Genomic DNA, 27,872 nt, shown 5'->3' with positions numbered 1-27,872 from the left:
ACGTGGCTGGGAATAGAGCAGGAAGGATGTTAGCGCGTAAGCTAAGAGGCCGTCAAGCTAGGAATAGAATAAAATATTTATCGTTGGGAGGGGATCAGAAAGCTTCTCACCCCAAAGATATAGCTAAGATATTTGCAAAGTTCTATGCCACCCTATACAATCTGAAGGATGATCCCTCTACGATCCAGCCTAATAGTAAAACCATAGATTCCTTCCTACAAGGCCTAAATCTTCCCAGCCTAGATTCTGAAACAGCCATGACCTTAGATGCCCCGTGGACACAGCTTGAAATTGAAGAGGCTATCAAAAAGTTACCAAAAGATAAAGCCCCAGGCCCAGACGGCTATACTAATAATTTCTATAGTGCCTTCAAGTCTGACTTAGCCCCCATTCTAATGCAAGTGTATAATACTGGTACTGAACAGGGGCATTTCCCTAAAGAGATGCTCGAATCTCAGCTGATAACAATCCCGAAGCCAGGGAAGGACCCTGCATATTGCTCTAACTACAGACCTATTGCCTTGTTAAATACTGACATTACAATCTACGCCAAGCTCATTGCTAACAGATTACAAGTCCTCATCTCGCAGCTCATACACCCCGATCAGGTGGGATTTGTCGGCGGGTGTCAGGCCTCTGACAATACAAGGCGAGTCCTTAACATTATTGAAAGTGTCGAGGGGTCCCACCTTGAACTGGTAATCCTCTCCCTCGATGCAGAAAAGGCCTTTGACAGGTTGCACTGGGGGTTTATGAAACAGGTCCTTCTTTGCTTTGGTTTGAAAGATAGGTTTTTGAATGGGATTATGGCCCTCTATAGCGACCCCACAGCTAGAGTATTCAGCAACGGCTTTCTGTCCGATCATTTTAAGATTTCTAATGGCACCAGACAAGGGTGCCCCCTTTCTCCCCTAATTTTCATTCTAGCAATAGAACCTCTTGCTCAAGCTATTAGACAGGCTGAGTCTTTTCCTGGGGTTACAATCAATCAGACGGTTCACAAGCTATGTCTCTTTGCAGATGACATCTTGCTATTTGTAACTGACCCGGAGTCCTCGCTGCCGCCCCTCCATGCTATACTTGATAAATTCAGTGGAGCGTCCTACTATAAGCTGAATACCACTAAATCCGACGCATTACCTATTAATTTACCGCCAGCTAAAGTGTCGAGCCTTGAAGACCATTTTCCTTACTCTTGGAAGTCTGAAGCGCTCCAGTATTTAGGTATTCAGGTTACTCCCTCGATAAACAACATTATAGACCTTAACTTCGCGGCTTTGATTCCCCTAATTCTCACCTTGACCAAGTCATGGATGTGCAGCGAGGTCTCCTGGTTAGGGAGGCTGGCAGCTTTTAAGATGATGATCTTGCCAAAACTAATGTATCTGTTCCGTACGTTGCCCTTGTATTTCCCAAAACCCATAATGGACAAACTACACTCTATCATGTGCTCATATATTTGGAAGAATAAACCCCCCCCGAATGGCAAGTGCTCGTATGTCCTTAACCAGACAAATGGGTGGCCTAGCTCTTCTAGACCTGGCTAGATATCATATGGCTTGCCTCCTTGCACAACTTAGAGACTGGTCTCTTCCCCCCAATACAAAACCTTGGGTAGATTTGGAACAGGCTCGCAATCCTCTTTTCCCTTTGCAAGATCTACTCTGGTTGCCCAGACAGTGGCGCCCTCCTTGTGGGCCAATGTCCCGGCTAGTCAGGGATGCGTTGAGAGCCTGGGATAAGTTGGCTGAGACCCCCCCTACCATATCCCTCCCCGCTAATAACCTATCACTGTGGACTTTGGCGAAATTGATCCCAGACTTGAATTTGTCCCTGTGGATAACGAATGGCATAGTAGACCTAAGGTCTTTATTTGATGACCAGGGGTTGATGTCTTTCGCACAAATTCAGCACCAATTCCATATACCTACGAGAGATTTTTACAAATATTTACAAATCAGGCATTGGATAGCTTCTCTCTCGAGATATAACATGACCCTGCAGGCCCCGCCAGCCCCACTTGTCTCGAAACTTACGAAGGGAGATAATAGAGCGGGGATCACCTTCTGGTACAGATTCACTTCCCCAAAGCCAAGAGCCAAAATTTCTAGCCAACTCCAGTGGGAATCAGATCTCCAGACATCCTTCACAGAAGACCAGTGGCAGGCAGTTTATATAAATGCTTTTCGTATGTCCAAATGTTTAAACCACACTGAAATGTTTATCAAACTAGTTAATAGACTATACCTGACCCCCTCCAGAATCCATAAAATGTGGCCCTCCAAGTCTAAATTGTGCTGGAGACAATGCTCGATGGTTGGGGATTTGCTTCATATTTTTTGGGCATGTCCGGTTTTACGTTCCTTTTGGGCTCAGGTATTTGATTTAGCTAAGAGGGTGACCAGATTAGATCTTTCTCAGGCCCCTGAAATTGCCCTTCTTCAAATATATCCACCTCATGTCCCAAGACAGGCCTGTTATGTGTTTAACCATATACTTATTGCTGCCAGAGCTGCCATAGCCCAGGCATGGAGGGCGCCACTACCCCCCACCCTGTCAAAAGTAATAACCAAAGTCCATTATGCATTCGAGATGGAAACACTTGATGTCCCCTACTCTATGAGACCATCCTCCCCACTGTGGAAATGGTTTGAATGGCATGTCTATGTGACTGATGGAGGTGGTGCTCCACTTAATAACCCTTCTTCCCCTCCCCCTGCTAATGGAGGTCCTACGCCAATAGGTGTGCCTGGATGGAGTGTTTAAATTGGGCCTTCAAAGACTTAGACCAAGTCTGGTGGGTTAGGTGAAGTAACCACAGCAGAATGTAAAATGTATACTGTACAATGTTTGTAACCTGCATACGCTGTATTGGTGTGTACATATCCCCCCCCCCTTTTTTCCCTTCTTTCTTTTTGTATCCCCCGTTAACCTAACAAATCTCAATAAAAACGTGTAATGTAAAAAAAAATAAAAATATTACAATTTGCCCTTGAGCAGGTTCAGATCGATCTAGTACTGGTTAATGTCTGGAGACTTAGACATCTGAAATTATTCCATGACACACCAATGCCTTTTTGAGAATAGACATCATCCTGGTCTCTTGTAGATTAGCACCTCTGGTCGCAGTGATGGAATTTCTACCCAGGAGGTATATAAAGCCACTCTGCCAAAATTTTTATGATAGAATTAGCTTGTGATACAGGTATTAGTTTCTGGAAGTTTAATCCCTATTGCTGATTATATATATATATATATATATATATATATATATATATATATGGATCAGAGATGGTAGGTGTGTGCAAAGGCTAAATTGGTACCAATGCTCAAATTGGGAATTTCCTCATCACTGGTAGCAGGGATATTAGGAAGAAGGAATCTCAACTTAAACAAATGTGACGTGATAGCAAATTAATTTCTACACTATATGCATATGTCCTTTCAAATGCTATGTTGGAGGGCTTTGAAGCATTGAGACTTAGGTGAGAGGAGGATATTTGTCCAGTATGATATGAGGAATAGGAGTAGGATGCACTACGAACTACACTAGTATAGGTATGATGAATTGTGCACCTATATATTGTTACTTCAGTTAGTTTTTAGTCTTATTTCTTAGTTTTTTGTTAAGGAAATGTTTTTGCTTTGTGTATATGTTTTACGTTGTTTGTGTTCTAAATGTGAAAATCTTTTTAATAAATACATTTGGTTGAAAACGAAAAACTTAAGGAGGGAGCTCATCTAGGATTTAAATTTTTAACAAATTATTTCTTACTTTATATATATATATATATATATATATATATATATATATATATATATATATTGTAACAAAGGGAGGCATTTATCTGACAAGATGCAAGGAAAACATACAAGCAGAGTAAGACAGTGGCGCAGTTATGCACCTAGATTCAGGTTAAACCAAGTAAAGATTTATGTGTAGTTCAAAGTTGGTTAACTTACATGATTTGAAAGCTGCTTCCTCTCAGCAAACATACAGGGTGTGTCTGTTAGGTCAAACAGAGCCAGTGATGGGCGTTTTCTCTTTAAGGGAAGGTGGGTGTGTCACCTGTCCATCAAGCTAAGGCTGGGGGAGGAGTATCATGTATAAAAGCTTGTTTGTGTCATTTGTTCACGGAGACCAAAGCTGGGGAAGCTGGCTGGTCTTGAGAGAGAGCTGGTCTATGTATAGCTAGCGTTTAGGGTCTCCTAATTGCTGTGAAAGTATACGGTGTCAAAACATTTACCATCCTGACAATAAAGCTACGTAAAAAGGAAGAAGTTGTTCGCGTGTGCTTCAGCAGTAGAGGGCTCTTGCCACAATATATATATATATATATATATATATATATATATACACACACAATTGGTTTGATTTATTGAATTAATTTTTAATATCACACAATGTTTAATAAAAGTAAATAAAGTTTATATTTGTTTTTTATAAGTTAAGCTACTTCCATATACGAACTCCGGGAATGCCTCAAAGTAAGAATGCCCTTATCTCTTTTGTTACGATTAAATCACACTATACAATTAATATAGTTAAGCTTTATATTACGTTTATTTTGAGTTTCATGTGACAGTGGTATTCCTGATGCTGGCTTACAAGTGCAGCACACACTGAATTTAGCCATGAACAGGGACACTTGCCATGAAAAAAACATTTTATTCTAGATTGAACAATGCAGAGAGATCTTTAGTAAATTCTGATAACAATAAATTAATTACCAGTCTTTAAAAAAGGTAAAGTACTTCTTGCACCCTGTCATCAAAATTACTTCCAATTAAGACACTGCCTGAGCAATGCAAATTTGACTAGTTTGCAACTCCCACGAAAAGCACTTAAGTCTTTACAAGTCAGTATAGCTTCTTAAGTAGGTGAAAGGATTTAAACAAGTGTGAAAGACTGCAGAATCAGCTGGTGCCCATTCAGATTACTGCCAACAATATTTTTCGGTTCAAGGAATCATTTCAAATTTAAAGTTTATACTCACAATAGTTCACCATGAGGAATGATCTAAAGGGAAACTTCCACAACAATAAAATGTGCTGATTTGAGCTATGCCAAATGGTCTGCAAATTACTTGCATGTCTTTCTAGGGATACAACTTTTTCAGCACAAAACATACTAGGTTTAAGATGAAAATATGCTATAGAGTTCAGTAGGATTAAAAACATACTTGCCAACTCTCCTGGAAAGTCCAGGAGACGCCATTTTGGAGGGCAGGAGGGGGCGGGATGAGGCCAATCGCGTCATTTTGGCCCCGTCCCCCGCGACAGAAATTACGTTTTCGCACGGGGGGGGGGGAGGCGGCAAAATGACGTGATTGGCCACGCCCACCCCCTCCCGCCCTCCAGTCACGCCCCCTCTCCGGGAGTTGGCAAGTATGATTAAAAAAAAGTTAATGATTTGAATTAGGCCTCTTAAGTCTATGTAAGCTATTTAATATTGTAGTCCAGTGAAAATCGTAATCATGACAAAAACATGTGTTGGAGAGAAAGATGTAAAGCATCTAGAATGCTGAAATATATATTTGCTACATAAACATATAATGCCATATAAAAGTATACTTTAATCTGCTAAATATATTAGGAAAGCATCACCTGATCTAGCGTTGATACGAAATTGAGGTGCACCATCCAATGAATATATAATAGACTCCTGCCCATATTCTCTGGATCGGTCCAAATCTGTAGCATTAAGGAACAGTACAGTAGCACCTGGAAAGTATGAGAAAAAAAGTAACCATAACGTAAGCCACATTTTGTACAAATATAAATTAATAAAATATTTCCTAATGTATACGGAAATATACAGTGTATCACCTGCCATGATGTTTTCCATCACTGTTATGACATAAGATGGGCGACTGAATGTGGGAGGGTTGTCATTCTCATCCTGCAAAAAAAGAAATATGTGACTTAAAGAGCTATATCACAGACTGTAAGTGGAGTATGGCTTAACAATCTAAACAAATTCTGGTTTCATAACCAGTATTTCAATAAGACAACCAAGGCTGGATTAACACATCATGTCATTTACATATTCGCTTTAATATATATATATATATATATATATATATATATATACACACACATACATACATACATATATATACACATACATGCATATATATAGACATGCATACATATATATATACACACACACATACATACATATATATACATTCACATATATTATATACACATATATATATATATATATATATATATATATATATACACACACACACATTAATATATATATATATATATATATATATATATACACACACACATACATACATATATATACACATACATACATACATATATATACAAAAGCACAAGATCAATATAATAAGGCGCTAGCAACCACACTGTAACCACCAATTTGTATAATTGGTATAAAAATGTGCCAGATGACCAGTCCCGTAATAAACACATATAGCTCAATTGAAGAGCGGCAGCCGCAGATGACTTGTGTCCAGATGGTAAATCCGGAAGAATTGAGGTAACTGTTGATAGAGAAAACAAGTAGGGCGCCCAATGTGTAATATCAGATAGAAATGGGGACGATATAATAAACTGCGTACCGTAAGGATTCTAGGATAGGTTGGTATGGTAGGAGTTCCTCTTCAGAGGTAATACCTCCCCCTCGCCCACAGGATGATGACAATGTGGATATAAAAGCACATATAGTGTAGTATAGTTGTGTTATGTAACACCAATTGTGATGAATCCTCCACCACTATCAATAGTGGAAGCCCAATAACAAAAATGGCTTAATATTAGATATATACCTCCAAATAAAAACAAAAAATCTGCGTACCAGAAATCCTGTTATATAAGTAGCGTATGTGTGCTCAAGATCAACAGTCCATCATGGTATAGTCGATCAGGCAGATATCATAGGCAGACAGACAAACACAAAATTGCCATGTCAGAGTAAAAAATAACACTTTAATAAAAAAGTAATATGAACTCACATGAGGTACAGAAATGATGCCGGTAGAGTAACAGTAGAATCAATAGCTCAACGCGTTTCGTCCCAACACCGTGGGATTTCCTCAGGAGCAGATACACCATGACTGTATCAGTCAAAAGCACCGGCTTTTAAGCGGGTGGACGCGCCATATTGGCGCATGCGCAGAACCAATGTGTATCGTGCAAGCGCGAGAATAACTTTATTAACAGACACACCGGTGGACAAAAAACGGAATAGAGAATTTGCTCTATACTTTTTTTAAATACAAACACTATTACAATCCCATATGGGAAAATTAACTCAACCACCAACAATCTAGCCATATTAACTCCGAAAAGACGGAGTAGTACTAAAGAATTAAAACAATAAAAACAAGTGTTATCAATTCCATAAATATACAGCCATAATAACTCCCTACAGATATAAGGTTAACCTAACAATAGTATGAATGCATTAATATACAAAGTATATATAGAACAGGATAGCCAGAAATATACAACAATTAAATCCCTAAGGTCATATGATCATATAAACTAAAATGCATATAAAATCTAATGCAAATCATTATGCTGAAATTTGGAAAATAATAAAATTAATAAAAATCAAAGGATGGGATAGTTGTTAAAGAAATGGGGCTATTTCATACATCTCATTTAAACCAGTAGGTATTAGAGTCCCCAATTGGAATATCCAAAACATTTCCCGTTGGGAAAGTTTTCGTTGTAAGTCACCTCCTCTTGACTTAAGTGATACTTTCTCCAGGGCCATAAATTTAAGATGTTTAGGATCACTACTATGTTTAAATAAAAAATGTCTAGACACCGAATGACTCTGCACACCATTCTTAATATTACGTATGTGTTCCTGGATCCTTAATTTAAGTGGGCGTTTTGTTTTACCCACATACTTCAGATTACATGAACACTCTAACATATAGATGACCGATGTTGTTAGACAGTCAATTCTTTGTTTCACACTAAATTGTCTACTATTGTCAAAATTAGAGAAAACAGTTTTCGTTGTACTCATGTATTGACATATATTACAATAAGTACATTTCACAGAACCTATATTGTTCATTAAAAAGCCTGAAGGTTTTAATGGAGTGATATCCTTAAGAAGCAAACTGGGAGCAATTAAATCCTTTAGATTACGATTTTTTCGAAAAATTAAAGATGGTTTAGCTGGAAGGATTTGAGACAAAATCGGATCTCTTAGTAGAATGCCCCAATGTCTATTCAGTGTTGTTCTTATACGATTTTCACCACTACTAAATTCTGTGATAAAAGGGACCATATCCTTCTTGTCGGATTTCTTTGTATATTTTAATATTTCACCACGATCCCTATTCTTAATTTTGTTCCTAGCCTCATTAAGTAAATTATGTGGATATTCCCTTTCTTCAAAACGGCCCAAGTAAACATCAAGTTGTTCCTCAAAATCAGAATTCTGACTACAATTTCTTTTCAACCTATTAAACTGAGAAAATGGAATATTGTCCTTCCATCTTTTAAGGTGACAACTGCCATAATGTAGATAGCTGTTAGTATCCACATGTTTTATAAAATTTCTAGTGATGACTTCTGTACCATTAGATGTCAAAATAAGATCAAGGTATTCAACTTGTGTCTTATTGATATTAGCGGTGAACTTAAGGTTATATTCATTTTTACCGATGTACTGCAAAAACTCATCAAACTCCTCACAAGTACCATTCCAAATAATTAGAATGTCATCGATATAACGTTTATATAATTTGATCTTGTTTGTGAAAGGATTTGGTTGGTAAATATATTTGGACTCCCAGCTTCCCATATGTAGGTTAGCGAAGCTGGGTGCAAAAGTGGTACCCATGGCCGTACCCCAGGTTTGCAGATAAAAGGTATCCAAAAAACTGAAATAATTGTGAGACAGAACAAAACGAATAAGATCACAAATGAAATTTTTGTGATCTAATGTAACAGAGTCATCTTTATCTAAAAATTCCCTACATGATTCTATACCCTTCTCATGCTGTATTGATGTATAGAGGGATTGTACATCAATTGTAGTCCAATAGAAAGAAGAATTATCCCAGACAACATCTTGTAATATTTGTAAGATGCTATTTGTATCCTTCAAGTAGGACTCCAAAGTAATTACATATTTTTTAAGGAAAATATCAATATATTTTGATGAATTAGACGTTAAGGAGTCTATGCCCGATATAATGGGACGTCCTGGAGGTGCTTGCAGGTCCTTATGAATCTTGGGAAGGTAATAAAAGGTGGGGATAATAGGGCAGGATGTATATAAATACTGAAATTCATCCTTATTCAGAATGTTTGAATGGAGTCCCTTAGAAAGAAGCTCTCGTAATGAAGTGACATAGTCCTGGGTAGGATCTTTATGTAATTTGGAATATGCTAACGGGTCCCCCAAAAGTCTGTTAGCCTCTGCTACATAGTCTGATCGAGTTAAGATTACAGTACCACCCCCCTTATCAGCTTGCTTAATAACTATGTTACTATTCGACTGTAAATCTTTTAATGCTTGTTTCTCATGTATAGTTAAATTACCTTTGACTTTAGTATCAAATTCAGAATGACAAAGATCTTGAATGACCAGGTCCTGGAAAATATGTATATGATTACTTTTTGACTCAAGAGGATAAAATTTTGATGTTAATTTTAAGCCAGATTTAGAAAGTGACTCAAAATTCTGAAGACACCCTGTATCTCTCCTGGCAAAATGCCTTTTTAATGTAAGTTTTCGTACAAATTTCTGTACGTCAACATACATCTGAAACTTATTAAGATGTTTAGTAGGGGCAAAGGACAGCCCTTTTTTAAGAACTGAAACTTCATATTTCGATAATGTATGTTCAGATAGATTAAATATCCCTTTAGTTCTCAAAATATCATTAGAATCTAAAGGAACCTTCTTTTGTGAGATTTGAACTCCCCCTCGTTTTCCACGTCGTCTGTGTATCTCCTTTTTAAGGGAGAGGCTACCCTTGTACTCTCTTTTAGCTGGGATTTGAAATGCAAAGGTCTCTCTCGTTTTGACGGACCTGGGGATAAAAAAATCCTCTGTGTCACTATCTGACACTGACAAGGTAGAAAATCTGTTTCTCAATATCGGTTCAAAATGAACCTGTTTGCTCGTTTTTGGGCTAGATTGAATGGGTTCTCTTCTTATTGGAACATTCTTCCATTTGTTGTTAACTATATGTTCTTGCTGTCGAGAATCTCTATTCACAAATTTACCACTAACCTTAGGTTTTGACCATTTTTTAACATTATCCTGTATGTAATCTTTCTTGTCTCTATGGAATTTACGTTCCTTAATTCTTATCACTTCCGTTTCAACCCTGTCTAATTTTTTATTCAACACCAATTCATTGGCCTTAAAATTTGTATCCTCCTTAAAAGGTTGCAAAAGAACCTCTTTAGTTTCTAGTTCCTTTTCAACTTCTTTAAATATATTGGTTTTTTCAAGGATAATCAACTTAATCAGTTTTAGTGAACAATCATGTAATACATTGTCCCATTCTTTCATAAAAGCCTGATTATCTTGTCCAAAAGTGGGTATCTTATGCAATCTAAGGCCTCGGGGAACTCTATTTACCTCCAAATAAGATTGCAAACATTTTATATCCCACCATGCCTTCGTTTCTTTGATCAATAATTTCTCTATGTCCCAAAACAGCTGATCTAAGTCACTGTTTTGGTCAGATGTCTCCATATTATCATCAAAGATTTTTTGACAGAATTCATTTCTAAGATTAATTCTATTTGCCGATTTCCACATTGTTGAGAAAATATATATCTATATACACAGGAGACGTGGGTAGCAGCAGCCTATATCGACAACCAAATGTCAAAAATAAAAGCACAAGATCAATATAATAAGGCGCTAGCAACCACACTGTAACCACCAATTTGTATAATTGGTATAAAAATGTGCCAGATGATCAGTCCCGTAATAAACACATATAGCTCAATTGAAGAGCGGCAGCCGCAGATGACTTGTGTCCAGATGGTAAATCCGGAAGAATTGAGGTAACTGTTGATAGAGAAAACAAGTAGGGCGCCCAATGTGTAATATCAGATAGAAATGGGGACGATATAATAAACTGCGTACCGTAAGGATTCCAGGATCAGGTGGTATGGTAGGAGTTCCTCTTCAGAGGTAATACCTCCCCCTTGCCCACAGGATGATGACAATGTGGATATAAAAGCACATATAGTGTAGTATAGTTGTGTTATGTAACACCAATTGTGATGAATCCTCCACCACTATCAATAGTGGAAGCCCAATAACAAAAATGGCTTAATATTAGATATATACCTCCAAATAAAAACAAAAAATCTGCGTACCAGAAATCCTGTTATATAAGTAGCGTATGTGTGCTCAAGATCAACAGTCCATCATGGTATAGTCGATCAGGCAGATATCATAGGCAGATAGACAAACACAAAATTGCCATGTCAGAGTAAAAAATAACACTTTAATAAAAAAGTAATATGAACTCACATGAGGTACAGAAATGATGCCAGTAGAGTAACAGTAGAATCAATAGCTCAACGCGTTTCGTCCCAACTCCGGTGTTGGAGTAATAATCTTAGAAATGAATTCTGTGATCTTATTCGTTTTGTTCTGTCTCACAATTATTTCAGTTTTTTGGATACCTTTTATCTGCAAACCTGGGGTACGGCCATGGGTACCACTTTTGCACCCAGCTTCGCTAACCTACATATGGGAAGCTGGGAGTCCAAATATATTTACCAACCAAATCCTTTCACAAACAAGATCAAATTATATAAACGTTATATCGATGACATTCTAATTATTTGGAATGGTACTTGTGAGGAGTTTGATGAGTTTTTGCAGTACATCGGTAAAAATGAATATAACCTTAAGTTCACCGCTAATATCAATAAGACACAAGTTGAATACCTTGATCTTATTTTGACATCTAATGGTACAGAAGTCATCACTAGAAATTTTATAAAACATGTGGATACTAACAGCTATCTACATTATGGCAGTTGTCACCTTAAAAGATGGAAGGACAATATTCCATTTTCTCAGTTTAATAGGTTGAAAAGAAATTGTAGTCAGAATTCTGATTTTGAGGAACAACTTGATGTTTACTTGGGCCGTTTTGAAGAAAGGGAATATCCACATCATTTACTTAATGAGGCTAGGAACAAAATTAAGAATAGGGATCGTGTTGAAATATTAAAATATACAAAGAAATCCGACAAGAAGGATATGGTCCCTTTTATCACAGAATTTAGTAGTGGTGAAAATCGGATAAGAACAACACTGAATAGACATTGGGGCATTCTACTAAGAGATCCGATTTTGTCTCAAATCCTTCCAGCTAAACCATCTTTAATTTTTTGAAAAAATCGTAATCTAAAGGATTTAATTGCTCCCAGTTTGCTTCTTAAGGATATCACTCCATTAAAACCTTCAGGCTTTTTAATGAACAATATAGGTTCTGTGAAATGTACTCATTGTAATATATGTCAATACATGAGTACAACGAAAACTGTTTTCTCTAATTTTGACAATAGTAGACAATTTAGTGTGAAACAAAGAATTGACTGTCTAACAACATCGGTCATCTATATGTTAGAGTGTTCATGTAATCTGAAGTATGTGGGTAAAACAAAACGCCCACTTAAATTAAGGATCCAGGAACACATACGTAATATTAAGAATGGTGTGCAGAGTCATTCGGTGTCTAGACATTTTTTATTTAAACATAGTAGTGATCCTAAACATCTTAAATTTATGGCCCTGGAGAAAGTATCACTTAAGTCAAGAGGAGGTGACTTACAACGAAAACTTTCCCAACGGGAAATGTTTTGGATATTCCAATTGGGGACTCTAATACCTACTGGTTTAAATGAGATGTATGAAATAGCCCCATTTCTTTAACAACTATCCCATCCTTTGATTTTTATTAATTTTATTATTTTCCAAATTTCAGCATAATGATTTGCATTAGATTTTATATGCATTTTAGTTTATATGATCATATGACCTTAGGGATTTAATTGTTGTATATTTCTGGCTATCCTGTTCTATATATACTTTGTATATTAATGCATTCATAACTATTGTTATTTTAACCTTATATCTGTAGGGAGTTATTATGGCTGTATATTTATGGAATTGATAACACTTGTTTTTATTGTTTTAATTCTTTAGTACTACTCCGTCTTTTCGGAGTTAATATGGCTAGATTGTTGGTGGTTGAGTTAATTTTCCCATATGGGATTGTAATAGTGTTTGTATTTAAAAAAAGTATAGAGCAAATTCTCTATTCCGTTTTTTGTCCACCGGTGTGTCTGTTAATAAAGTTATTCTCGCGCTTGCGCGATACACATTGGTTCTGCGCATGCGCCAATATGGCGCGTCCACCCGCTTAAAAGCCGGTGCTTTTGACTGATACAGTCATGGTGTATCTGCTCCTGAGGAAATCCCACGGTGTTGGGACGAAACGCGTTGAGCTATTGATTCTACTGTTACTCTACCGGCATCATTTCTGTACCTCATGTGAGTTCATATTACTTTTTTATTAAAGTGTTATTTTTTACTCTGACATGGCAATTTTGTGTTTGTCTGTCTGCCTATGATATCTGCCTGATCGACTATACCATGATGGACTGTTGATCTTGAGCACACATACGCTACTTATATAACAGGATTTCTGGTACGCAGATTTTTTGTTTTTATTTGGAGGTATATATCTAATATTAAGCCATTTTTGTTATTGGGCTTCCACTATTGATAGTGGTGGAGGATTCATCACAATTGGTGTTACATAACACAACTATACTACACTATATGTGCTTTTATATCCACATTGTCATCATCCTGTGGGTGAGGGGGAGGTATTACCTCTGAAGAGGAACTCCTACCATACCACCTGATCCTGGAATCCTTACGGTACGCAGTTTATTATATCGTCCCCATTTCTATCTGATATTACACATTGGGCGCCCTACTTGTTTTCTCTATCAACAGATACATATATATACATTCACATATATATATATACACATCTATATATATATATATATATATATATATATATATATATATATATATACACACACATATATATATATATATATATATACATATATATACACATACATACATACATATATATACACATACATACATACATACATACATACATACATACATAAATACATACATACATTTTAGGGTACACACTACAGAAATTTTTTCCCGATGCAATTCATTAACAATTTTACCAATGACAGAAAAAAAGTCCCTATCAGCATGACGATACATGTGAACACACTATACACGTTTTGCACGATTTAACGTCAAATCTGTGCTCTTCATCTGTCATAACCATCGACTGAAAGGATCGTGACTCTGCAGACACACTGCAGAATTGGAATGATATTGTTCAATCAATGAACAATATTTTTATTCTGGTTTAAAAATGAAATGAAAGGACACAATGTGCTTTGGAACGATAATCATTCATCCTTGCAGCGTACACACTAACGTGATACAGGCCTGAACGGTTGTTTATGGTTTGATTGGCCCGATAACCGGTCTGAACATACAGTAGTGTGTACCCAGGCTAAGCACCAACAGGAACACAACAGGAACACAATTCCTGTCCATTTACCCTTCCATGTACCACTGGTAGCCTACAGACAAGGCCCAATGTGGCTACAAATGATCACATATTAATTGAGGGGATTAAGTATAATTATTGTGGAAACATAAACAAAATGTATTTAGATGAAAGCTTGCAATTAAGTAGATTGGAAAGTATGGCTGAGGTTACCTTGTCCAGCAGGCAACCACAGGAATGAACCATAGGTGTCTAATTATAAAATTAGCAACCCAGAGCACACTTTATTCTCCAAACTGATATTAGACCACAGAAGCATCATGTCTGATTTGACAAGATCACATGCCATGTCTCTAGATCCTGAAAACAATATTTGTTTAGTTGTCAACTAAATCCTGACCAGCACAGTCTGTTTAGGAATGTCAGCAAACCAATCTTCTCAGTTTGTAGATCAGCCACTGTGGCAAGAGAATCCATAGATAGAGGGAATTCTAACACACGTCCTTCAGCCCCTATTAACTGCCTATTTCTAGCCAAACGCTTTCTCTATTTTATCACTAAGTGAAAAACTATAGTTTCCAGCTGACAGAAAGACAACCTGCACAAATATCTTAAAGAGAAAATGTGTCACTGAATTTCTCAGCAAATAAATTACAGATGCTAAACAGTAGTGATTATGGCCTTATAATAAAAAGCTGAAATGCAGTCACACAAATTGTTTTTCCAGATAAAAAAAACTAGTATGGGCTTTTGCTTTTACTTTTATTAAATCATAAATATAACTACACAATAGTTTGGTTGTTTGCGATTAGTTAGATAGATAGATATATACACATGCACCAAAATAAAACAATGTATACATATAACCAGTAATCTCTATGTATCAGGTTATGGGGCCTATTTATCAATGTGTTTTAACCCTTAATTCTGGTAAAATGGCAGTTTTCGATGGAGAAAGGCTGATTTATCATTTTGCTCTATTTATCACATGGCTAAGGACAGAGAAGTTGAGACCCTCCTGCATTAACAAAGTTAACGCCGAATACCTCCATGCCCATAGCTTTTTTTCATCTTGTACTAAAAGATAAGGCCATCTCAGCACAGTACACATTTGCATCTCTATGTGTGTTTAAGCTGTGTTGCTCTGTGTTTATGTAAGCTCTTGTTCCATTTCTAACACCCATCAACACAGTTGAAAGCTGACATTTACATTGTAAATGAGATGTGGGTAAGACATGTTTACATATGTGTTTTCTCATATATTTGGCCTGAACAAGATAACAATTTCCTGTTTTGTCACACACCATGTCTAAATAATGCAATTTAAAGACATTTCTAAATGCATATCAAATGTATACATAAACACAATGCAGTTTATAGGAGTTCTTACTTGCTTTAAAAATGCATTATAAATGAGAATGTATAGATAGTCTTACATACATTTGCCAGACTATTAAGGAGACTTATAGAAAAGTAAAAAAAGCAAAGGACCTATAGATTGTAAGGTTGCGCACAGGGCCATGTTACCTCTCTGTCTGTCAGTATTATCCAGTATTGTTTTATTACTGTATTTGTTCCCTATTGTAAAGCGCTACAGAATTTGCTGGCGCTACATAAATAATTGTTGATGATGATAGTGATGATGATGACCTCTCTTAACACACTTAGTCGCTCACCTGCATGGCGTTTATTATCTCCCTCCTCAATTTAATTTCTTTGATGAGAAACGCTACAAAAAGTGACTTGACAGCTACTTTAAAAAAGCAACATACAGCCTCAAAAAAGCCAGTGACCTTTTCAAGTTAGGTTTTAGACTGAAGTGATTATGCTCTTCAAAGAGCACTTGGGGGAGGAATTTAGACTCTATCAAACATCCCACGTCCTTTGCTTTATCTCCACCTACCTATTTGATTTCTAATAATCCAATGCTAATTAGTCTCAGCAGAAGAAACGCCACAGAAAGTGAATAATTTCCTAGGAAATGTTACAGTTTGCTTCTGACACAACTGTATTTTCTTCCCCGAGGTCAGGCTGTAATTTTAATGCCCGGTTACGCTTTGTGTTGTTGAATGAGCCAGCTTTTGAAGGTCAGATGTTTCTATTCCCCTAGCTTTTGTCAGATCAAATTAATTGCATTCACTGAGTGGCCAGGAGAAGTCAAGCGATATGATCGGAAGATGATTGGGACTTATGAGATGATGACTACCTATATTATAAATATATTTCTTCTAGTGACAAGACTATATGCAGGTATAACAGCTCTACAATGGGGAAAAAATAACTAACATTGCATTACATGGTTTAATTTAATTAGGTGAATGGTAAAATATATGGTGGTATTACTGCTGATTTACCCTGTCCCCTTGCTGGAGGAGGGGTGGGGGACTTGTAAGTAAGATCTTGGGGCAATATTATAGTATTGTCTCAAAAGGAAGAATTGTAAAAGTGGCAGATAGAAGTTTCCTACCTTACCTCCCAACAGCCAACCTCTGTGCTGTAACTTCCTTTCTACCTCTTCTACTTGTGCTAACAGTGGCTGGCATACTACTCATTCATAAGTCAAAGAAGGAAGTTCATATCTCAGCTTGAGACATAAAATGAGTGCCTCAGTAGTCTTAACATTGAGGCACCGCAAAAACATTAATTCATGCACTCATCATCTCCCGCATCGACTATTGCAATTCCCTCCTTACTGGTCTTCCCAAAGTCAGACTTGAACCCCTACGAACTATTTTGCATGCAGCGGCTAGATTGATTTTCCTTACTAACCATTTTTCCTCTGCTGAGCCACTCTGTCAGTCTCTACATTGGCTGCCTGTATTTCAACGAATCCAATATAAAATTCTTCTACTAACATACAAGGCCATCAACAAAATTGCACCGACATACATTTCCTCACTGGTCTCGAAATATCTCCCCACTTGACACCTCCGTTCTGCACAAGATCTACGTCTCTCCTCCACTCTCATCACATCCTCCCATTCTCGGTTACAGGATTTTTTCCGGGCTGCACCCACGTTGTGGAATTCCCTCCCTCGCACAGAAAGACTTTCCTCTAGTCTTCAAACCTTCAAGCGTTCACTGAAAACCCACCTCTTCAGACAAGGTTATGATATTCCTCAGCCACCATCTTAATTTCCCTAGATTACCCTATTACCATCCTCTACACAGCTAATGCAAGACAACAACCCTCTGACCAACACTGCAACACACACTCCCCACTCAATACTTTTACCTTTGCGTTCTAGCTGGTCCATTGTGCAATATGATGTAGCACAGGCCCTTGTGTTTCTAACTCCCATTGTTCTATAGATTGTAAGCTTGCAAGCAGGGTTCTCTTACCTCTCTGTCTGTATGTATTACCCAGTGTTGTTTTATCAATGTTTGTTCCCAATTGTAAAGCTCTACGGAATTTGCTGGCGCTATATAAATAAATGTTGATGATGATGATGATGAGGCAGGCCTCACCACAAGACTCTGCAGCTCTGGGCTCTCTAAATTCAATTTGGTGGGTGAAACAGTCAAGTGTATGACCGCAGCTTTGTACTTTGACCCTCGTTGTAAACCTCATTAGACTGTATCTATTTTGACTATATGCTCCTTGGACCGAGGCTCTTTTCATTACCAGTCACTGTACCATTGTCTTGAGAATCTGTAAAACACTACATACTCAGCGATGTTATATAAGCTTAACCATAAATAGATATGTATCATGACGTAATGCAATATAGCTAAGTGGGATGTTAAGGCTGCAGAAGGAGGCATGAGCCTATTACTCCATACAATGGAGAGAGGCATGCAGTTTTCACAATCTGTATAAAGCATTCTATTAGGTAGCATTAATGAACAATTGTGGATTGGAATAATAAATGTTGGTGCAGACACCCTCTAAATACCAAGGAGACCCAGTTGCATGAAATCCAATAGGTTTCTATTTACATTAAAGCTTAACCCCAATCTCTACCAAATCACCCCCTACTTACATATTTCCCAGCATCAGCATGATATAGATCATGTTACTGAAATCCAACTGTGTGATCCAGCTGCTGACCTCTTACCAAGCTGTAGCAACAGAAACCCACAATCTGACATACAATAACACAGGATAGACATGCTATTGAGGTAAGTGGCCTACAAACCCGACAGTTATGACTCTGCAAACAGAACAGCACAACTTTCTTCATGGGTTTACACCCACTTTATTAGCAATCACATACATCAATGCAATATTTCAGGTATGCCCATCATCCCATGTGATGTCATCAGTGTCAAACAGTGTTTCAGGAACCATAATATAGTCTCACTTAATCCTTTGAAACAAAACCAGAGAAAAATAAGCCCGCGCTCGGTATGTCCCACATTATATATGGTACCAGCTGCTTGGCAACAAGCCCGCGCTCGGTATATCCCATATTGTATGTGGTACCAGCTGCGTGGCAATATAAATGCCCATATATGTATACAAAACAGAAAGAAAGTTGTCAGCGCCTATCCCCCAAACTGCATATCTGTGTGTGTCTAGCAAAATGAAAACATGAAGCATTAGCTCATATTTTGATCAAAAGACTTAAGCCTGCATCCCACGTCAAGGGTACCTCATTATATGCAGGTCCTACATAGATATGTATCATGACATAATGCAATATAGCTAAGTGGGATGTTAAGGCTGCAGAAGGAGGCATGAGCTCATTACTCCCTACAATGGAGAGAGGCATGCTCTGTTTTGTATACATATATGGGCATTTATATTCCCACGCAGCTGGTGTCCAGCAAAATGAAAACATGAGGCATTAGTTCATATTTTGATCAAAAGAGAAAATTATTTTTCTCTGGTTTTGTTTCAAAATATTGCCTTTTTGTCATAGCAGCTATCCATCAAGCCTATTTAAGGCACATTTGGGTGTGGCTCACTAGCCAGCCTTTGCTAGATGTAAAACCTATACCTGGGAGGTGAGTGCATCTGATTTTAACTGCATTTTAATAGTGTTTAAAGCATATAGGTCAGTGTAGGACCTGCATATAATGAGGTACCCTTGATGTGGGATGCAGGCTTAAGTCTTTTGATCAAAATATGAACTAATGCCTCATGTTTTGGTTTTGCTGGACACACACAGATATGCAGTTTGGGGGATAGGCACTGACAACTTTCTTTCACTTAATCCTTTACCAGGTTCACACATGACAAAGGGAAATATAGTGTTACTCTAATTGTGGTTTTCATTTTGCCTCAATCACAGACAAGGCCAAGAGGTGCAACTCCAATGCAATTAAATTCAAGTGAGCATAATGTGGAAGATTTTTTAACAGACCCAATTGTGAAAAGAAAATTGCAGCCATTAAAGCGATGTAAAATATAGAATTGTTGAATCTTACAAGATTTGTTGTATCACACTACTTGTATTTTTAGCAGTTCTTTAAATTATAAAATGTAAATCATTATATTAAGACCATGGATACTTTTCTTACAAAGCTACTTGCAAATGTTGAAAATACGATTTGAACTGTAGCTACAGTTTTTCTTTAGTGATATGCAGTTAACAGAAAATATATTTGTGCATGCTTATCTCTGTGCTCGTTTCTTGGACAGCTGAGTATTAATCAATGCTCCATAGTTACATTAATCTAAATGTTGTACGTTTTTGAAGATTCAAGCATTTGTTCAGATACCAAAGCTTACACAGCCTCCTTCAGAAATCCATCTCAAGATGACCACCCACACAGGACTGCCATGGTTTATATATTAGATGTCCTAGGGAATGACTGCTTTGTAGCAGTTACAATGAGTAACCGTTAATTGATGAGAAATTAGCAAGCTTCCCAGGTTCACTGGAACTCTTCTCTTGTTTTATACTATTTGCACTCCTAAATGACAATAAGTGCAGGAATACACAAAGAATGCTCCTTGTGGTAGAGAAAGGCTTATTTTCACTGCATATATGAAAAATTAAATCTACAAACAAACATGCAAGGAATTTAAATTAAGCCCTCACTTTCTCAAATATGTTTTCTACCAATGATAGAAAACATATTTGATAGTAGACTACCATTAAGAACTATATAGTATAGCCAAAACACTGTTCAATTAATTTTAATTAACTATTAAAGCAGGCCTTTCAAATAAAGATTCAACCATCAATAGTTAACAGCATAAATTACTTAACACTGGAATCGGTATGTTTTGAATGTTTATACTTCCAACAATAGCATCATCTCTAGCTTTACTGGAGATTACCCCTAGCCATGGGTGATGGGTGGTCCTGGCCCAGGCTTGGGCAGGGACAGACCAGGTAGGAATGGCTATTATTCTGCAAAGCAGAAAGAGCTAGGGCGGGTAGAAAGTATGAATAGCTATTACCAACCCAGCAATTTATATATTAGCATTGTCATTAGGAACTCAGGAAACAATATGTAATGGTAAATTGAGGAAAACACATAGCAATTTATTTGTATTTAAGTGAGATTTCTTTATTCAGTACACTTTGATATTTTCCAGTTTGCTAGTGAAGTACAGTATAGTACTCTGCAACTACTCAAGTATACATGAATAAATTTTTATGCAAGTTTCATCCATGGAATCATACGATGGAGACCAGGGGGTGAATATATCAAGTGGAGAGTTTTCCAGCGGGTTTGAAAGGTGGAGATGTAGCCTATAGCAACCTGTCAGGCACCATCTCCGCACTGACACTTGGTGCAGGAGACAGACGCCTGCACCTTCTTGGCAGCCATGTGCCGTTGCCTAGCAGCGGGACGCTATCTCCGCTCACCTGTGGCAGTCAGCATGTCTGACAGCCAAAATCTTCCTAACCCTATAAGGATGCACCTTATGGTACATGTCTAGTGCCAGAATATTGGTTCACTCCTGCTCCAGCGCTTCCTGAACTTCTGATCCTGTGTTCCTCGGTTCTGACTCAGATTCCTGTTACCATTCTCCTCTGTTTTGATTTGGAACCTCGCTGCCTGGCTGGTTTGACTATTTGGCTTGACCTGACCTCTCTGGATCCTGCCTGTGTACTGCACCACTCGGTTGGCTCTGACCTGGATTGCCTGACTACGCCTGTCTACTACTGTCGCTACACCAGTGACTGTCTTGGAGAACCGCGACCTGCATACCCTTTGCAGCTAAGCCCAAACTCCCTTGCAGGGGTCCCTGGTGAATACCAGTGGCACGTTAGACTCCGCGCCTCCCAGTTACGCTAATACAGGTTAGTGGTCATCTCTGCAATTCCGTGATACAACCAATCAGATTCTAGATATCGTTTTGTAGAATGCACTAAATAAATTATAGCTAGAATCTGAAAACTCTCAGCTTGATACATTTACCTCCAGATCTAGTTTTATTAATCCAAGATAAACCTGTTTGTTAGCCATAAAATACAGATTAATTAATATAATTTTGAAATAATAGGTTAAAATTTGTTGATTTATTCCTCTCTAAATATAGGATTGCTAATGTTGGTTAACATTGAAAAGAGATACATCGACATGCTCTACACAATCAATCCATACAGTATATGAGTCATGTATGTTTCAATCAATAATGCAAAATCATATGAAACCAAAGTCCATCAAACAGATGTGATAAATAAGTGTTTCCTCCACTGCGGAGGAGTGCATCAAAATCCAGGTGTATCCAGGTATATAAAATATAAATATTATTTTTCAACGTGCAAAAGAAAATAAAAATAGTGAACAGCGGTATCACAAATCATCACAACCCCCTTTGTTGCCTTGAGAAAGAGCCTATGTGGCTGTAATCTTCTCATCATCTTTGGACTTTTCTGCTTACCTTGCTGTACAGTTGGCTGGGGGTGCTCACAAAAAGAATCAGCTGAGAACTTTTACATTTGCAAGCTCTGAATCTGAATCATCACCAGGAATGCTGCATATATGTGGAAGCTTTCTGGTGTTGATATGTCATACATTTCTTTATATTGAAGTAAATAAATTGGGGATTTCCCCAAAGAAACTTTCATCACAAGTGGTGATTGATACTTTATTATTTCTGTTTCACGAAAGTCAGCATATTCACAAAGAGGTTGTAAAGATTTGTGATACCTCTGTTCACTATTTTATTTTTCTTTTGCACATGGAAACATAATCTATTTTATGAACAAACTACACTATATATGTTTTTCTGTTGATATTTTATATACACCTGGATTTTATGTCTGGAAAACATTAACCAGAGTAGAGGAAACACTTATGTATCACATCTGTTTGATGGACTTTCGCTTCATATGATTTTCTATTATCTATTGAAACATATATGACTATGCTGTATGCATTGATTGTGTAGCACCTGTCTGTAGTGGGGTACAATGAACAACCAGATATACACTGTAGGCAGCCATACTCTGTTAAGGAGTTATAGCACTTCTTTACTTTTGTTGGTGTTGGTTGTCGATGGTGTTTTCTATTATTACAATGCCATACTGTTGTATACTATCAGACTATTTGAAGAAACTGACATTATCCCTTAAATAAAAGGAAACAATCTACTGGTAATATCACAAGGAATATATAGAAGTATATACTTACAAAGACTTCAATACTGACAGGTACAGTGCTGTTAAGTGATGGCACTCCTGAGTCCTTTGCCATAACAGTCAAAGTTATAACACCATTTGAGATCTGTTCATAGTCCAGAGGTCGAATCACAGTTATTACTGAAAAAAGGGCAAGAATAATAATATTATGTGATACATCGGAATGTGAATGATGCAATTTGTTAATACACATAATATACTCCATGTATAAGCACAGGTACTTATGACATTCAAAAAAAAATAAACAAGTAAAACACTCTCTGCTTAACAAACTCTGTTAAAAATGTGTGCAAGTATTCTGCTCATCCTAACTCACCTCCATAACCGTCAGAGATAGAGATCTCAAAAAAGTTGCGGAATGCTGAAGCCTCAATAATGCTGTAGGTAATTTTGTTATTTGGTGGGGAGTCTTCATCTGTTGCCTAAATTACATACAAAAAATATACATTAATGTAATAAGTCAGTTGCTTCATCCATCTATCTTCATTAACACACAACTAAACATTCTAATCTCAACATAAACTCTGTAATCATTAGCAGAGGTCGAACCTTCATGTTCCACCTTAGATGACACAACTAGCTTTAGATGATGCTAAAAGTTGTACCGCTTACATTGGTATAACTAGAACTATTGGCCCCACCACACTGAGATTTAGGGCAATAGTAACAAAGAGCTGGCTGAGCCGCAGCAAAAAATAGGTCCAACAAATCCTACTCCAAAATAAACTTTTTATGGTTGTTTTCATGCAGATAAAAGAAGAATATAGTTAAAAAGCAGTATTAGTTATATAGTAGGAGACTTTGTATAAAAAAACAGGATGCATTTCTATTTTAATAGGAGATTAGAGCATGATAATATCTAGAGTTACTTCTTCATGTATGGAGAATGATAAAAGGGGAACTGTAAAACTATGTTATGTTACCCCTGGTGCTCAATGGTGATGGTCTGTTTTTTGTGTATGTTAAAGGCTCCACCTTTAGACTCATCAATCATTTCAGCTCTAGCGCTGTTTATCTGGGATGTTTGATATGAAGTTACAACATGTAGCACACAACATCACAAGCCAAAATATTGAATCACTAAAGAAATTGTAATATCATAATGAATGATGGATCAGCACATAACCCAGCTATGTTCCTCTAGTACCAATAATATCACAGAATTTAGGTGATCCTGTACAGGCTTCAACCAGAGAAGGGAGCAACAGACGTTGTTCCACCGCAGTGACATATAGAGAATAAACAGAATGACGTGGAGTGTCCAGTTATCAGTGCTTAAAAGAGTTATGTGCTTAAGGCTTTATTACTTGCAAGCAGTGCAAAGCTTAAGTGGGCAGTTCTGTGCTGTATGTGGTGAGAGCTAAAAAATTATAATATAATAGAAATGGTAAGCTCGGATTCTGTACTTATAAGACAGCTGTTGTAACAAGGGAAGGTTACACAGTACATTTCACCTTCTAGCATCAAAAGTAACATATTTTTAACTGTCCAGTTATATCCGTTGCCAGGTTTACATCTAATTATGGGAAACATATCTTGCCTATGCACATACTTGATGTTAAAATAACCTCTTGATGGGAATTAGAGAGGCTCTTTATGACGTACAATCCAGGTGCATGTTATAGTGTAAGGAACTCATTAAACATTCCTGTGACTGACCCAGCTGGGCTCTCTTATTCTAACCATGTCCTCTGCAGCTGAAAAACACAGTGGTATTTATGAGGACAGGAGGATCAGCTTGTAGTAAAAGAGACAATAACAAGCCACATTTGGCAATGAAAATTTACCAATTGGACCTTTGTGTGCAGCTGATTAGAAGCAGTTAGCATCTGACTATTCTCGTTAATTTTGGATGATTAATATGCATAAAAGGTTCAATCGAGCTGTTAGAACCTGTTGTGAATAATCAGCAAACTTGGCCAAAGAACTTAACAGGAAAAAAGGAAAAAGCCTGAGCAATGGAAATTAAAATAGAATAAAGTTTCTTGATATATTGTGCTCACCCTAAGTTTGATAACTGTGATCACAGATGGTTCATTTTCTCTTATGGCTCCCAGATATGATTCTTTCTGAAAGATAGGGATGTTGTCATTGACATCCAAAACATTGACACGCACACGACCCGTTGTTTCCTCACCACCGCCATCTCTGGCAATCACTGTAAGGGTGTAGCGCGGTGTAGTCTCGAAGTCCAAACGGGCAATAAGGGTTACTACGCCTGTATCTTTGTCTAGTGAAAATCTGCATGTCAAATGGATAGAAAGTTTATAGTACAGGTATATATACAAATATAGCTTTTAAAGAAAACATACACACCCAGTAAATAATTTATGACAGAGTGGAGGAATGCAAAGTTACAAATCTAATTTTGCTCATATGTCCAGATGGTTGTATATGCCCACTGTACATTTTGTGCTTACATTCAAGCTACTGTCTACTCTCCCAGTTGAACTTTTCTATCATTACCAGTGGCGCACGCAGGGGGGGTTTCTGAGTCTCTAAAAACCCCCCCTGCGCTAACTAAGTGGCCACTGTCCTATACAGCAGCCGCGGTGCTGTCAAAGAAGCGTCTGCGGCGGTGCTGTATTGTATACAGCACCGCCGCAGACGCTTCTTAGACAGCGCCGTGGCTGCTGTATTGGACAGCGCTGGCGAAACGGAGCTGCTGGGCATGCGCAGCAGCTCTCTCTCAGGTTTTTTTTTTTTGGGTCGGCGGGGAGAAACCCCCCCCCCGCCAATCCTCCGTGCGCCCCTGATTACATTAAACTTTTCCTGAAATATTTCCATGAACTGTTTGTAGGACTCTCTTTAAAAGGTATACGAATCATAATTTTATTCTTATTTCCCCTTTGGTTGATGTAAATATAAAGAGATTAATATTATGGGGTCTATGCATCTATAAGATGCAGTGCAGCTAAATATGCATCGCTATACATCGCAGTGATGCATATTTAGGTACCGCTTAGATGCGAAGTGACTCCTATACTGCAAACTTTTTTTCCTGTTTACCGGCAGCGCTAAAGGAAGTGCTGTGAGCATGGCGGCTCGTAGCGCGGAGCCACTAAACACAAAATGGCATCAAAACAATGTTGAGTATCCCAGATTAATGTCTACATTTTATAGCCACCAGAGATTTAGGGGGGGGTCTGCATTTTATAACCACAACACATTTGGGTTCTGCATTATATATTACTCTCCAGAATAGAATATGTATTATATAGTGGTCACTAGCACACACTCTGTTTTGTACAAATGTGTAGTGTATTCCAGTGGATACTACAATATATACTTTTTATATAAATCACTAAGTGGCTCTCTGTATTGAACATTGTTTATTAGAATAGGTTCTTGAATACTGCTACTATGGGGATATGTTGTACTTGATTAAAGCTTTTTGAAATAAATTTTAATATATTTTAATGACTGTGTATAATCACACCAATGTTAAACAAACCACATCCAAAAAATGCTCCCTGATTTCAAATTTCACAGGACATCTCATCACCATATGCTCAATGTAATTTCTTGGGCATGTGCCACTCTTACCTGTCAGGATCATCACTGAAGAAATAGCTCACTTTTCCAAAAGTCCCAATATCATTGTCCGTTGCCTATGTTAAAGAACAAAAAACATTTCGTTTAAATTTTTATCATGCAAAATATTGCTAAAATAATTTAAATACATAGGATGTCAAAAATGATTCAAATCATACTAGTACTATCTGATACAAATCATAAATCTGTGTAACGTTTAGTTATACTCATTTTTTATTATAACACTTTTGATAGGTTACTATTTGTATGAAGGGTTGCGTAGGGGTGTAGAGAAATGGAGAGAAAGATAGAGAAAGCAATACATATCACAAAGCGATCCCAGATAATCATCACAGAAACTGTAATCCTTGATTAAAATGACATTAAAAAGAAATAGCATAAGTGCAACTCTTTGTGAAACAGTATTTTTACTACCTCATTTTAACATGCTATTGCATCAGCATTTTACAGAGTACATAATTGCATATACTGCCAATAATATAGTAAACACTTAATATCTGTACAGGCATGAACTGGCTAGCCAGGAGAAGCATGCGCATGTACCCTAAGAATGGCCCAATGAAGCGTTAAGATATCGTTGGTCAGCGGAGTATCACTCAACAGCCCCGGCGATATTTCCTTAGAATATTGCAGCGATTTTCCCCCTTTCTTTCTCTCCCCCTCTTGTTTTTCTGTACTGGGTAGTGAATTCCAAAACTCTTGCTTCAAAGTCTCAGGTACACAACACACTAGAATTTGTCTCAACACTCAAGACCTTAACAGCTCTTCAAAACACAAGGTGGCTTTCAATTAGTCCCACTCACACAAGGCTGACATGAACTGAAATAGATTATCACTTGTGATGGCTTTAACTGGTTATTTACCATGACACGGTATGTGTATGGATGCTGTAACCCTTATCGCTTTTGCCATCTCACAATAGCAATAGCAGTGGGTGGACACATAAGGAAAGGCTTTATTTATTTAAATATTTGTTATTATTACTAATATTTATTCATTATTTTTCAATCACTTTTTTTTAATTGAGCTTGGAACTGGAAACCCAAGTCCAGGGTTTGAATTCCAATGCGCATAGGCAATTTGGCTCACACTTGTGCAGAGACACCCCTCACTGACTGGTGACAGTACTCTTACCATCCAGTTAGTACCGCTGGGG

At 37.5% G+C, this 27,872-nt stretch overlaps 1 protein-coding gene across 1 annotated transcript in view; it reads right to left on the bottom strand.

Annotated features, from left to right (window-relative positions):
* The window catches only part of CDH23 (cadherin related 23), a 1,005,178-nt gene that overhangs the window by 345,218 nt on the left and 632,088 nt on the right, over window positions 1-27,872 (bottom strand). The window contains exons 15-20 of the mRNA XM_075217048.1: window positions 26,708-26,772; window positions 25,165-25,402; window positions 23,478-23,583; window positions 23,154-23,281; window positions 5,830-5,902; window positions 5,608-5,724 (exon numbers count right to left, since the gene is read on the bottom strand). Coding sequence (XP_075073149.1) covers window positions 5,608-5,724; window positions 5,830-5,902; window positions 23,154-23,281; window positions 23,478-23,583; window positions 25,165-25,402; window positions 26,708-26,772 — 727 coding nt within the window. The remainder of the gene's footprint in view (window positions 1-5,607; window positions 5,725-5,829; window positions 5,903-23,153; window positions 23,282-23,477; window positions 23,584-25,164; window positions 25,403-26,707; window positions 26,773-27,872) is intronic.

The sequence above is a fragment of the Mixophyes fleayi genome, chromosome 6 (genome assembly GCF_038048845.1).
Source record: "Mixophyes fleayi isolate aMixFle1 chromosome 6, aMixFle1.hap1, whole genome shotgun sequence".
Lineage (NCBI taxonomy): Eukaryota > Metazoa > Chordata > Amphibia > Anura > Limnodynastidae > Mixophyes > Mixophyes fleayi.
The sequence above is the reverse complement of the archived record's forward strand: the minus strand, read 5'-3'. Positions and strand labels throughout refer to the sequence as shown.